Genomic DNA, 12,774 nt, shown 5'->3' with positions numbered 1-12,774 from the left:
AGAGCCAAGTCGGGTCATTGTACTGCGGTGGATATGATTATTTGTGTCTGTCTGCATGTGAGTCAGGGTAAAAGCAGGGAAGTTTGCAGAGCTTCCTCCTCTCGCACATTGTAAATCCTTTCCTTTAGCAGCAGTCACCGGCTAGTGTGTTAAAAGGAGATAAGGCCCCGAGCCGACTGAAAGGAACGCTAGACTCATTGTGTTCCCGCGCTCTTTTCTCCTCTGCTATCCTTTCCTTACACTGGTGCACATCCAACACACCCCGCTCTTATAGAATAGCCACCAACGTCTAGGTCCGGAAGTGCATCGCACATCCTCAAAAGTCAATTGTAATGCCACTAAAGATGATTTAGCTTGTTTTGAAGCATTCCCCTCTGCTCCCTGTGGATCATTTGAAAATTGGAATTTAAGATGTTTCTCCTGAAGATGTTCGTTGCCTTAGTCTACAATGTTAATGTTAGCATATCCTCAAGCTGCTCCTTTATATTTTATCATAAGAAAGATGATGAGACAGACAGAGTTTGTTGGTGGAATAGAGTGGTGTAACAAACCAGTGACCCACCCACTCAAGCATACACACACAAAAGAACGATGCGTGTACAAACGACACCTACAGCTTCCCCTATTTACATTTGATCTGGCTTTGAACAGTAAAGTGTCGTCGACAGGAAACATACAGGCAAGGTCGGATTAACCATATGGGCAACTGGGCAATTGACCAGGGGTCCATGAACTCTAAAGGGCCCAGGGTAGCAAGGGCACGAGCAAAATATTGTATCTGTAATCTCCCGCTTGATATCTGGGCTGACCATACGTCCCCTTTTCCCCGGACATGTCCACTTTTCGCTCTCTGTCCGGGGCGTCCGGGCGGGTTTCTTGTATTGATTAAAATGTCCAGTTTTTCATCCAGGAGCAGGGATCTATTTATGGGGGAGCTGGATATCCTACACATCCAGGGAGAGCCGGAAAAAATGTTTCTACCTATATTACATCATTTATGGACTCTGAGGGTACCGGGGATTCTTTTGAGTGGAGAGCACAGAGAGCGGCAGAGCGATGATCGTTGGTGCGCTCCAGGCAGCTGCGTCCAGCGCACGGTCCATTCTCAAAGTGGCACAACCAAAAAAACTATAATGAGCACACGATCGTTCATGTCCGCACACGTTCTCTACTTTCTGTCTTATTTGTGCCTGAAGCGCTCTGCTACCGCGGAGCTCATCACCTGCACTGCGGTGATTTCACCTCACTGACGCAGCATCGAAACGCGCTCTCCGCTTTGCTGTCAGGAGATCCCTTTGATCTGCTCAAAAGTAACTGATGAGGTGAAAAAGTAAGAATCCAGGCAGCAGTTTTTCTGGAGAGTTTAGAGGGGATGCAGGAAGATGAGAGACAGACAGGACAGGAACAACAAAACAAGAAAACAAAACAAAGTGTTGAAAAGTAAAATGAATGTAGATTTATCTCCACTACACATTTTTACTTGTATAAAACAGTAAGTTACACACATGTAATATTTATGCATCTGACACAATTCAGTCACACACCCAGGGCCTTTTCAAGGCATTATGGGGGCCAAGGCTAAACAGAACAGCCCCCACCCCTGTCACTGGACTCCCAGAAGCCTCTGTGTAATCCAAACCCTCTCCAGTAGTATTAGTTATAGTGTTTATAAAAGCCCCTCAGACATTACTGACATGTTCTAATATTATCAGATGAAAAACTAAATTATCAGACATGCTGTCTCATCTGCTTCTTTTCTAAACTTGCAAAAAGTAACAAAACCATTTGAAAGCTACTATTTGTGGATTCTCTGAAAGTTTCCATGGAGTGTGTGACAACTTATTTTTTCATTGATTCTATTATCTAATCTGTCGCACCCTGTCCTGTCTCCCCATTCTGTTTAGTCCTGTGTCCATGTTAATTGCTCCCACCTGCCTCTCGTCTCCCAATCACCCACGGTCCCAGCTCCTCCTGTATTTAAACCGTGTTAGTCCATTTTGTCTGGTTGGCTCATTGTTTCTATGTCCTGCGTGCTTGATATTAAAACTATTGTAAAACCGTTCCTACCTGTCTGCCTGCTTCCCTCACCCGCATGTGGATCCTTGTATCTGCCTCACTCACCGGCACGTTGTGACATAATCTCACAGCTGAAACGAGCATCCTTAATAATCTGTGCACAGGAAGCTTACCGACGCTGTAGTAAAACAAAAGGTATAATAATTTATTATTAATAAAACCTTGTTGCAGCACTAAAGCAGAAAAATGAGATTTTGCAATAAATATGCAAAATATTTACATATGAATTGTTTAGAGCCCTTTTATTGGCAGAATCTGATATTAATTTAGTTCTTACAAAAAATGGGTCCCAACGTGGCTTGTGTGGCGTTGCCAGAGTGTGATGTCATAGGCGCAGATCCCCCGTCCTCATTTTTAGAAATGGAAATATGGTCACTCTATATTAAACAAACTGTCCACCCGGGCTTTTGCGCTGCACAGAGACGCTTCGCTGCCTATGAGTTTGAACGTCAGTTGAGAGTCAGTCTCATGCAGACGGACCAATGAAGAGAGGGCCTCAAGTTAAGACCCTCTCCTCATTGGTCAGTCCACACGAGGTGGGTCAAAGGTTACCCTGAGTGGGTTACGTGACGTCAGGCATTCAAGTATTGAGTATATTTACTGCATATTACAGTAATATATTCTGTATGTGACCATATTATGGTGATCCTTGGGTCGTGATGATGGGGCCCTTGAATATTGTTGCCCAGGGTACAACAAAGTGTTAATCTGGCCCTGCTCACAGGGCTGATGACAATTTTAAGTTAAAGCTCTTAAAGTCCGAATTCACCTCCGTGTTTGACTCATCCCTGTGAGGAGCAGTGAGCTGCAGCTGTGACCGCGCTCGGGAACTATTTGGTAGTCTCCGCCCTTAAAGCTGTGTCAAGCAGAAATTGGGTCCCATTTTTAAGTCTTTGGCATGACTGAACCCTGACCTCCCAGCCCCAGGGTGGACACTCTACCACTAGGCCACTGAGAAGAACTCTCAAAGACTGGCTAGTCTTATTGCAGAAGTGTACAACTGACTTATTCTTTATAGTAATAATATATATGATGGTTTTTTTGTGTGTTTGTGCTGACTTCTGTGGGTGCTCTCTGGAACTCTCTCCCCCTGAGCCTGAGAGCAGTGGACTCAGTGGTCTCCTTCAAAAAGCAGCAGAAAACTTACTTGTTCAGGCTGGCTTTTGAGTGACCTTCTTCACCACCCTCTCCTTATTCTGCTCTCCCTACCTATTCCGCCTTCCCCAGGATCCACTGATTTCCCTCTTTCCTATTCTCTCTCTCTCTCTCTCTCTCTCTCTCTCTCTCTCTCTCTCTCTCTCTCTCTCTCTCTCTCTTTGCATTTTAATCACAAATGTCTATTTTTGCTTATTTGAAAAAAAATTTTTAAATCATTTTTCTATATTTTAAATTATTTGTTTTTGTGAAGCGCCTCGTGATTTTTATCTTGACGGGCGCTGAAAAGATTGCTTTCTTTCTTTATTTTCTCTCCTGTGTTTTCAGTTTGGGAAAAATACCAAAATATCCCATGAACCACTGGAATAATTTACATAAAACTTTCAGAAATTAATAACTGGACATACAGTAATTGAATACATTTTGCTCTTTACTTAATTCCTTACTTTTGCCACAGCTATTTCACCGTAAAACACAAGCATAGCTATACTTTAGTTTATTTTACAGATGCTGAATGGAGTCATAAACAAAATGTACTAAAACAGCAACAGGTTCATCATTGTTCAACATGAGATAGTCTTAGTTTAAATATCTAGCATGAAAAGTAGTAGTACAGAATGTACATTAATCTAGAAGTACTGTGTTCATTTCTAAAAATCAAATTTCGTGAATCAAACGAAAGTGATCAATCTGCCTCATTGCTCTTTTTTTGCTTACAACTGAACAAAAATGAGTTTTAATTTCTATTATTCAGAGAAATATTGATTGTTATGAGGACAACTGCATGAGAAGATATGAAAATGACATCCTTGCATCCATACAGGTGAAACACAGCACAAGTGCATGAATCTTTCTGTTGTCCAGACGGATGTCTGAGGTCTGCTGTAGGTCTCTGAGAGCAGAAGCTGAAAGAGGCACCAGCATAAATCAGACGGTGGTCCAAGAACGATGGCGGTGTTTGAAACTCTCCCAGCAGGGCAGAGGAGCTGAAACCTGGACCGGAGCCAGCCCGCAGCAGCGCGCAACGGTCTCCAGCAGGTGATGGCGGGGCAGGGGAGCTCATTCCTGGTCCGGAGCCGGCCCGCAGCAGCGCGGTATACATAATTTGGTATATAAGTCGCAGGACCAGCCAGACTATGAAAAAAAGTGCGACTTATAGTCCGGAAAATACGGTATACCTCAATCTGGGTCAGATCACATCAGGGTGTGTGTTATACTGCATCACGATATTGTTTTGAAATCTGGATGTTCCTCAGAGGGATGTCTGAAAACAAATAATCTCCTAACAAGTGCGACGGGTGGATTTGGTGCAGTTAATATTAAACAGATGGAAGGATCTCAAACGTACTGTCCAGTCAAAGTCCAGCCTTTCATTAGACATATGGATGTATGAATGAACGGTGGGAGGAAGTGACAAACGTGTGTGTGTGTGTGTGTGCGGGCGTGCGTGCGTGTGTGTGTGTGTGTGTGTGTGTGTGTGCGTGTGTGTGTGAGAGAGAGAGCGTTGTATGCAGACAGTTGGTGGTGTTGCCACTGGAGATAGTGAGTAAAGGGGGATGAGGCACTGTATCAAGTTGTGAACATCTGTTCCTCATAGAAACCACAGTGCTGGTGCTGAGGAAATAAAGAGGATAACCGCTCTCTTTCTCTCTCTCTCTCTCTCTCTCTCTCTCTCTCTCGCTCTCTCTCTCTCACACACACACACACACACACACACACACACACACACACACACACACACACACACACACACACACACACACACACACACACACACACACACACACACACACACACACACACACACACACACACACACACACACATATTTCCTAACCAACCCATCTTTCCAAACACACACACACACACAAGCACACGTATACATGCACGCACTCACACGCACTCACAAAACATACTTACACACATAATTTCACACATTTCATAACCAACCCATCTTTCCAAACACACACACACACAAGCACCTGCATCCACACGCACATAAACACCAACACACACATGAATGCATGCTTATGTAGCAGTCACACTTTATAGCGTGACGACTGCAAATTAATTATGATCAATAAGGTGTGATGATTCCATATAAATATGAAATATCAATCTGATTGATCTTTGAAGTTTAATCAGAAGATTATAGTTACTTTTACTTGTTCAGGGACCATAAACACACTTCGTATTAATTCAGACAGAGTCAGGTTTATGGTAAAAAGGAATTTTATTCTTTTCTAAACTAATGATTATACATGACAAGATATGAATAATGAGATGTGATGTAGTGGATATGCGGTGATGGAGTGTGATGTGTAGGTGGTGTGATGGAAGCTAGATGTTTTTCAGAACCTTTGTATCTGAAAGAAATTGTGAAATCTGGGTGTAAAAGAATTTGTTGTCTGCTTGGGGCAGCAGTAGCTCAGGTGGTAGAGCGGGTTGCCTCATGATCGGAGGGTCATGGGCTCGATTCCAGCTCCCGCCAGGGGTATCCTGCTGTTGTGTCCTTGGGCAAGACACTTCACCCAACTTGCCTGTTAGTGGTGGTCAGAGGGGCCGACGGCGCCAAATGGCAGCCTCGCCTCTGTCAGACCTCCCCAGGGCGGCTGTGGCTACAAGTAGCTGACCCTCACTAGCAGTGTGAGAATGTGTGAAAGCGTCTTTGGGGGTCTTGAAAAGCACTATATAAGTTCAATGCATTATTATTATTATTATAAACTAGAGAGTTGATTATTAATAAAACAGCATCAGGCGCAATCTGTTGTATCTTCTAACCCTGGCAGAGATCCCCAGCAGATGTGGACAGTCAGAAGTCGGGTGGACCTCACGGCATCTGGAGCCCGTAGATTAGCTCTGCTTTGACCCGTCCAGTCTTGAGATGTCTCCAGGTCACAACAGCAGCTGGAATGCTTGTTTGCGTCCAAAGTGGACGTGGCTCTTAGGAAGCCGTCTGGCTGTGTCAGCTTGCAGTGTGAAAACAGGTTTTAGACTGTATGTCAAAAGAGATGTCTCAAGGATGCTTGTCCCGAATTGGCCGGTTCAGAACTCCGCTAGGAACCGAATTACTCGGGAAGTAATTCTTGTTTTATTAAACTACTTTGTTATGATTTCTGGCCAAGGTTGGCCAATCAGAATGTGACACGTTTCTGAGTATTTACCAACATCCCTCAGAAAGCCACGTCCTCCTCAGATACAAAGATGTTTTTAACACTGTGAATGAGAATGTCTTGAAACACTTATGTGAGGTGAACCTTAATTTGTATCTTATGAAGATGTGTATGAGTGTAGATAATGATTGACTTGTTAAATCAGACACATACTGATCATAAGATCTGCAATGGATCATTGTAAGAGCAATATTCATTTCAACTTCATTGATTTAAGCACAGATTATTCAAACATTTCATTTAAACATCTTGTTGATTCAACCATATGATTAGTTAACCTGTAAGTTGTAAAGCCTTGTAGGATTTGTGTAGATTCACTTTTTTATTCAGAGTGAGGAATCCAGCAGTCTGACTTTTAGCAGAGAGAGAAGGGCTTTTGTGGGAGACAGTGACAGTTTATTTTGTCTATGTTGAAGAACAATAAGTGAGCAAAGGGTTGATTTGTGCGTCGGGATCCTCCAGCTGATGCAGCCTTGACTTTGCAACTCTGGCGTGTATGAAAGGTTATACTGTGTCATTTAGATGGTGAAAATTGACCCTTTTGATTCATAACACTTACACACACACACACACACACACACACACACACACACACACACACACACACACACACACACACACACACACACACACGTTAACATTTTTTTATAGAACCCTAACCCTAACCAACGGTGTTCTACTCCTAACCAGTGGCAGTTTTACCATTAGGCATAGGTCGGCTGCCGCCTGGGGCCCTCTTATGTTGGGGGCCCCCCTAGCCCTGACTGCTGGCACCCCTCTGTCAATGCCACAATGGACTACTCCTTTAAGACGCCGATGCACAAACAAGAAATGATTGGTAGTCATTCCAGTCCAATCCAGTTGATGGCAGTAATGCACCAAATTGTTGTTTGCCAAGTGCCATAATACCACAAATAATAATAATAAGAGAAAACAGAAAAAGAAGATAGGCGGGAGCGTTCGTAACAAACTCGAAGCAGTAGTCAAAACATTAAGCATGAAATGGAATTATCCTAGTGGCTCCGACGAGCTCTTATCTTCACTTCCGAAAGTGACATCGTTTTTCAATGTAAACATCAAAAGGAAGCAGGAAAGGAATGAAAATGGAAAATGTTTAAAGGGAGGAAAACATGGACCAAAATGGAAAATGGAAGAAAAAAAGAAAGGCAAAAGCACATGAGCACTGACAGGAAGAAGAAAGCAGAGCAAATAATGAAGGCACTCAAAGGGAGATAAAGACAGGAAACAAGAGGAGGACCAATAAAAAGTGAAAATAACTCATGTCAGAAGAGGGTAGCATTTTGCAAATCCAGTTAACGATAAGATTGTCGAAAATTTTGTGCAAGGGGCCCAATGTCTGTGTTCACCTTGGGCCCCCAAATTGCTAAATCTGCCACTGCTTCTAACCCTAAACTAAACTAACCTAAACTAAGCATTAATTCACACCAAACCTCTAAAACCACGGATTAGAGTGCTTAGCATGTGTTGGCCAGCAAAAGGTCCCCACAATGTGGAAATGCCCTCATGCCACAGGTCGTAAATACATTTTGATACAGTTAAAATGTGTCCACTTGCACACATAAAGACAAGTGCACACACACACACACACACACACACACACACACACACACACACACACACACACACACACACACACACGCACACACACACACAATTCATATCATCAACATCCATTTTTCTGTGTCAGTTTTTATTTGTTCTACTTTATGTTTGTGAGGTTGCCATGAACTGATTAATTAATGATAACATTTACATTATTTTTTATTTATGATGCCAGTTTGTTTAAGAAGGTGTTCCAAAGATTTTGTACAATCACTCTGACTCTGATCACTTTTTTATCAGCTTAACTGATGACAGACAAACTCCACTTACAATAAAAAGTGAAGTAATCCACAAATGTTTACAACTCCTGTATGAGCTGTAGACGTCAGCACTCATTGCTGCAGAAATTCGAAAAAACACATCAGCTTCTGTCCGTAAGACTTGAATTAAACACAACTGGGCACATTTTAGACTTCCCGCCTAATTAAGTTCTAAGATTTATTTGAATAAGTTTGCAAATATTTAGCCTCCATGGGTGTCGCTAATGTCTCAAGAGTCATTTAGCCCGATGTCATTGACCCACCATGCCATCATTTAGGTTAGGTTTTGTTCTTTACTAGAGAGATGTTTGAGGTGTTGAACCAATGTGCAGATTGTGATGAAGATGTGCAACGACAAAAAGCTAGACAACCTTAGGAGAGACAGGTGGACTGAGTCCCTTCGTAGAGGCAATCAATTGTCCAGTTAGCCATGTTCCACACCACATACTGCTGAAAGATCATGAACGATTGTGTGGTAGTGAGCCAGATTGTGCATCATATCATAATCAAAACGTGACCAAAACAGCTACATACCTAAAGATGATTTTGGTTAAAACTCTGGCACAAAAAGCTGTGGGTGTGTCTCACCAAGAGTCAAAGTGACTCAGGCCATTACCCCAAGGCTGCTCAAACGATCCAACAAGAATAAAAAGCATCTGAATTTCCAACCTGCATTTGCTTTCACCCTTATGAAGCTGGAGCTAAATCAGGCAGGATGGTAAATGAATATGGATATATGAAGACTGTTATTGGTTGTGTGTCCTTTATGCCAGAAGAAAAAAAAAGAAGAATAGTCTATTCATATCTATGGAGTATTAGGATTGGCACAAAATTATAAAGTCTATGATACAGCAAACATGAGCCAAGGCTTTGTTAAGGAGTCTTTGCACCTTTTCCATCAAAGTCCCTTGATTTAGTCTGCTTTTCTTCGTCTCTCCATCTCTCTCGTCGCCGTGCTGGCTCTATCTGGGCCTGCTGTGAGGGTGTGCGAGTGCTGGGTGGCAGTTCCTGATTGTAGAGTGTCTACACAAATGTCTATGCCTGTGCATGTGTGTATGTGTGTGTGTGACTCTGTATGCTGGGTGCGACTGATAAGACCCAGGGAGAAGAGCCAGCGTGCCGACATATTCTTGCCACCGCGGTTATCGCCCGTCGCAGCTGTGCTTTAGCTCTGCGACATCTGCTCCCTCACAGGAAGCCTATGCTGTGGCTCACAACACCTCACATACACACTCACGCAAACACACACGTGGGCGCGTACGTGCATGGACAGGCTGCTGCTTCTCCACTGCAGACATCCATATACACACATTTAAACATCAGGTGAGACAAAGAGCTCTGTGTGTTCACTGTCCAAACTGGCCTGTTTTTATTTAGTCGTGGCTCCATGTGTGATGTGTTGAATTGGTTGAAGTACCAAAACCAGAGTTCTACTGGGTTTTTATCACAGAGATACAGCGGGGATGCTTATGACTAAGCCTAATTACAGAGGCCTTATCACTGCAACGTTCACAAAGCTCATTACTGCCAAGAGACGGGACGCGCTGCAGGTAATTCACTGCGTTGGGTATTAGTCCTCGCACTGGCTTACCGTTCCCACATACTTAAAGTCTATAAAATTAGTCTTTTAAACTCTGATTGTTAATGCATCTCTCTTCCCCCAAACCCGGACGTCTTTGGTGCTTTCAGTTCTTTAGGGATTGGTTACATTTCTGCTTTCTAGCTCAGGCTCCTGAGTGTTTTTCAAGTATTTCTCATCTGTCTGTGAACTGCTTTCCTTAATGTCCTCTGCCATTCATTGTGATTTGCCCTTTTATGCCTGTGCACAAATCACAAACTCAATGAAGCTGAGTGCTGAAACTCTATGATTAGTTCATCCCTCCAGCTGTGTGGGGAAGCCCCGAGGAAGCCCCCCATCCACACACACACTCATCCAGCAATCTATAAGAAACTCTTTCATTTACTTATTGTGACACAGGACAAAAGTGGGGTTGTTAGCATAAAACTATACAACAACTGACAGCCTATGTAAAGGTATGACCAGGACAACATGGTGCATTTTCGTCCCTCCAACCTTTCTTCAATCATCAAGCAACAGGTTGCTCAGCAAGATGAAGAAAGCTCCCACTGCCCTTATAACAAAGTCAACACAAACTGATTATCCGTCAATCTCTTCAACTTAATGAGCAGACCGGACAGCTGCGGTACCCGTCATCACTCGTCAAGGTTAACGCAGAGCCCAATAAGTTCACAAAAATGTGTCATGTAAGCGGACAAGCTCCTACCGTCACCACATCTGTAATAGCTGCTGGCTGCCAGGTTGTGATCAAAGCTGGCCGGCTGGAGTCTGTGAGCAGCGCGTTTCTCCCTCAGCTCTCGGTGGCTGATCAGCGTGACCGTGGGGACAGGTGGAGCAAACGCTGGAGCGGAGGGGGACAAGTTATTCCTCTTTTGGCGTTCCAAGTGGACCTCAGCAGACATGTTTGGATGTCTTTGCAAGGTGATGGAGTTGGAAACCTGTGGATTAGTTGCTTGTGGAAGAGTGGTAGCTCTGGACATTTAGAAGGCTTTCTTCTTCTGAATAGTTTATTAACAGTTTTGTGAGGACTATCCTTCACCTTTAAGGCCCAGACAGACCATTATGTGATCTAATGAACTGTCACACGAGGAAAAGCTGTACTTAATGCTCCAGATTCGAAGAAACAGCGATCACATTTCCTCCAAGTCCTTGCAGAAGACTCTTGTCCTGGTTGTGCTCTCTTGGTATATTTCCCTTCTATGCTTCGAAGCAGATGTACGACACTGTCAGGCTCCTGTAATACCTGCGGCTAATGCTCTTGCTCCTCAGCAGGCCCCTTCAGGTGAAATGAAAATGTCCTTTTCCTGCTTCTTCTCTGCTGGCCTGGTTTTCTTGTTTTGTGCCTCGTTCTCTTCAGCAAAGCGTGTGTGAAGCTATCGAACGCACATGTGAGTGAGTGTCAGTAGCAGGTCAGCTTGTCTTGTGGCTCTAGCTGAGGGGTTGTGCTCTGAGCTGAACCCTCCTCCTGCCCTGCCTGCTGTGTGTGTGTGTGTGTGTGTGTGTGTGTGTGTGTGTGTGTGTGTGTGTGTGTGTGTGTGTGTGTGTGTGTGTTGATGGCAGCAGACAACAGCAGGCAGCAGGCCTGGTTCTCCGTGTGGGCTTCCTCTGTCAGGAACCAGCTGTGTCGGGCTGCAGCCAATTCTTCCTCTGCCTGATCCTCCGTTCTGTGGTCCTGCACCCTTTGCTTCATGCCACCTTCCTTGGTGACTCCAGGGAGGCATTTACTTCTTGTTCTTTATTTGGGATTTAAACTGTGTGCAGATCCGTGTGAAGATCTAAAAGGTGGTGACAAGTTCTCGAGGGCCATCACCCCCATGTTTTAGTCATTTCCTTACTAGAACACACCTGATACACACAACCTCAGCACACCTCAGTTTATGATAAACCAATGGTAATCCACCACTGAATCAAATCAGGTGTGTTGGAGCAGAGAAACATCTAAGACGTTGGGGGAAATCATCCTTAAGGACCAGGACTGAAGATGTTTTGATTTTCCTGAAACAGAATGAGGGGAAAAAAGATCTGTGTTGTCTTTTTTCATTTTTGTAATCATAATTATGTGGTGTCATTTACTTTTATCCAGATAAATGACAGAAATCGAATCCCAGAACTCACCAGTTGTCAGCTGAAAAAATATTTTATGTTTTATTTGTATCGGCTCACAAAATGCATATGTTTATTAGTAAATAATTAGTGAAATAACTATAAATTTAACATCTAATTTGAGAAAAATCAATCAGTTCTATGATGAATGCTAAAACATCACTAAGACACATCTGGAGCTCAAAGCATCAAAGTGAACTCTTCTAAGCTGAATGTGGTGCTATAAGATGCACTTCTTCCAGCGGTGTCATCACCTTGTTGACCTCTGAACCCTCCAAAAATTGTCCCCCCACCCCCTCCAAAAAGGGTGCCTACGCAACAGCACTCATCAGGGAGGAACGCACACAAACACCCACGCTGTCACACGTTTTTGGGGTGGTTTGAGTGTTGTGCCGATGAGAGAAGTGAGAGGGGATGTGAGTACACAGATGTGCCAAGCGCCTGGCTGAAACCAACACACAGATGGTCATCAGCAGAGAGGAAGTGAGAGAACCTTATGTGGCGTTTTGTGTGTGTGTGTGTGTGTGTGTGTGTGTGTGTGTGTGTGTGTGTGTGTGTAGGGGAGGAGTAGAGATAGAGAAACGAGGTTTGTCTTTAAAGCTAAAGTGTGAGCTGCTCATTCAGTTCAGGTGTACTATAAATAGATGCAAGTTCACATTACATTTTAATTAGGAGTTCTATGAGTCGTAGCACATTGGTGTTTTTCATGCAATAGCTTTATGACAATCAGCAAAATTGAATTAAATGCTTTTATAATCATGTAGAAAGTAAAGTTTTAGATTCTTTTAGATAACAGTGGTAAAGG

At 43.5% G+C, this 12,774-nt stretch overlaps 1 protein-coding gene across 5 annotated transcripts in view; it reads right to left on the bottom strand.

The window, feature by feature from the left end:
• Positions 1-11,371, bottom strand: part of cbfa2t3 (CBFA2/RUNX1 partner transcriptional co-repressor 3) — a 49,655-nt gene extending 38,284 nt beyond the window's left edge. For 2 of the 5 annotated variants that reach the window (XM_054731855.2, XM_054731857.2), the window contains exon 1: positions 10,573-11,371. In XM_054731855.2, coding sequence (XP_054587830.2) covers positions 10,573-10,846 — 274 coding nt within the window. In that variant the 5' untranslated portion in view covers positions 10,847-11,371. The remainder of the gene's footprint in view (positions 1-10,572) is intronic. The other 3 variants (XM_054731854.2, XM_054731856.2, XM_054731853.2) reach the window with 2 other exon arrangements.
• Between the last annotated feature and the right edge of the window lie 1,403 nt (positions 11,372-12,774).

Source organism: Nothobranchius furzeri, chromosome 9, assembly GCF_043380555.1.
Source record: "Nothobranchius furzeri strain GRZ-AD chromosome 9, NfurGRZ-RIMD1, whole genome shotgun sequence".
Classification (NCBI taxonomy): domain Eukaryota; kingdom Metazoa; phylum Chordata; class Actinopteri; order Cyprinodontiformes; family Nothobranchiidae; genus Nothobranchius; species Nothobranchius furzeri.
This window is presented reverse-complemented; position numbering and strand designations above follow the sequence as displayed.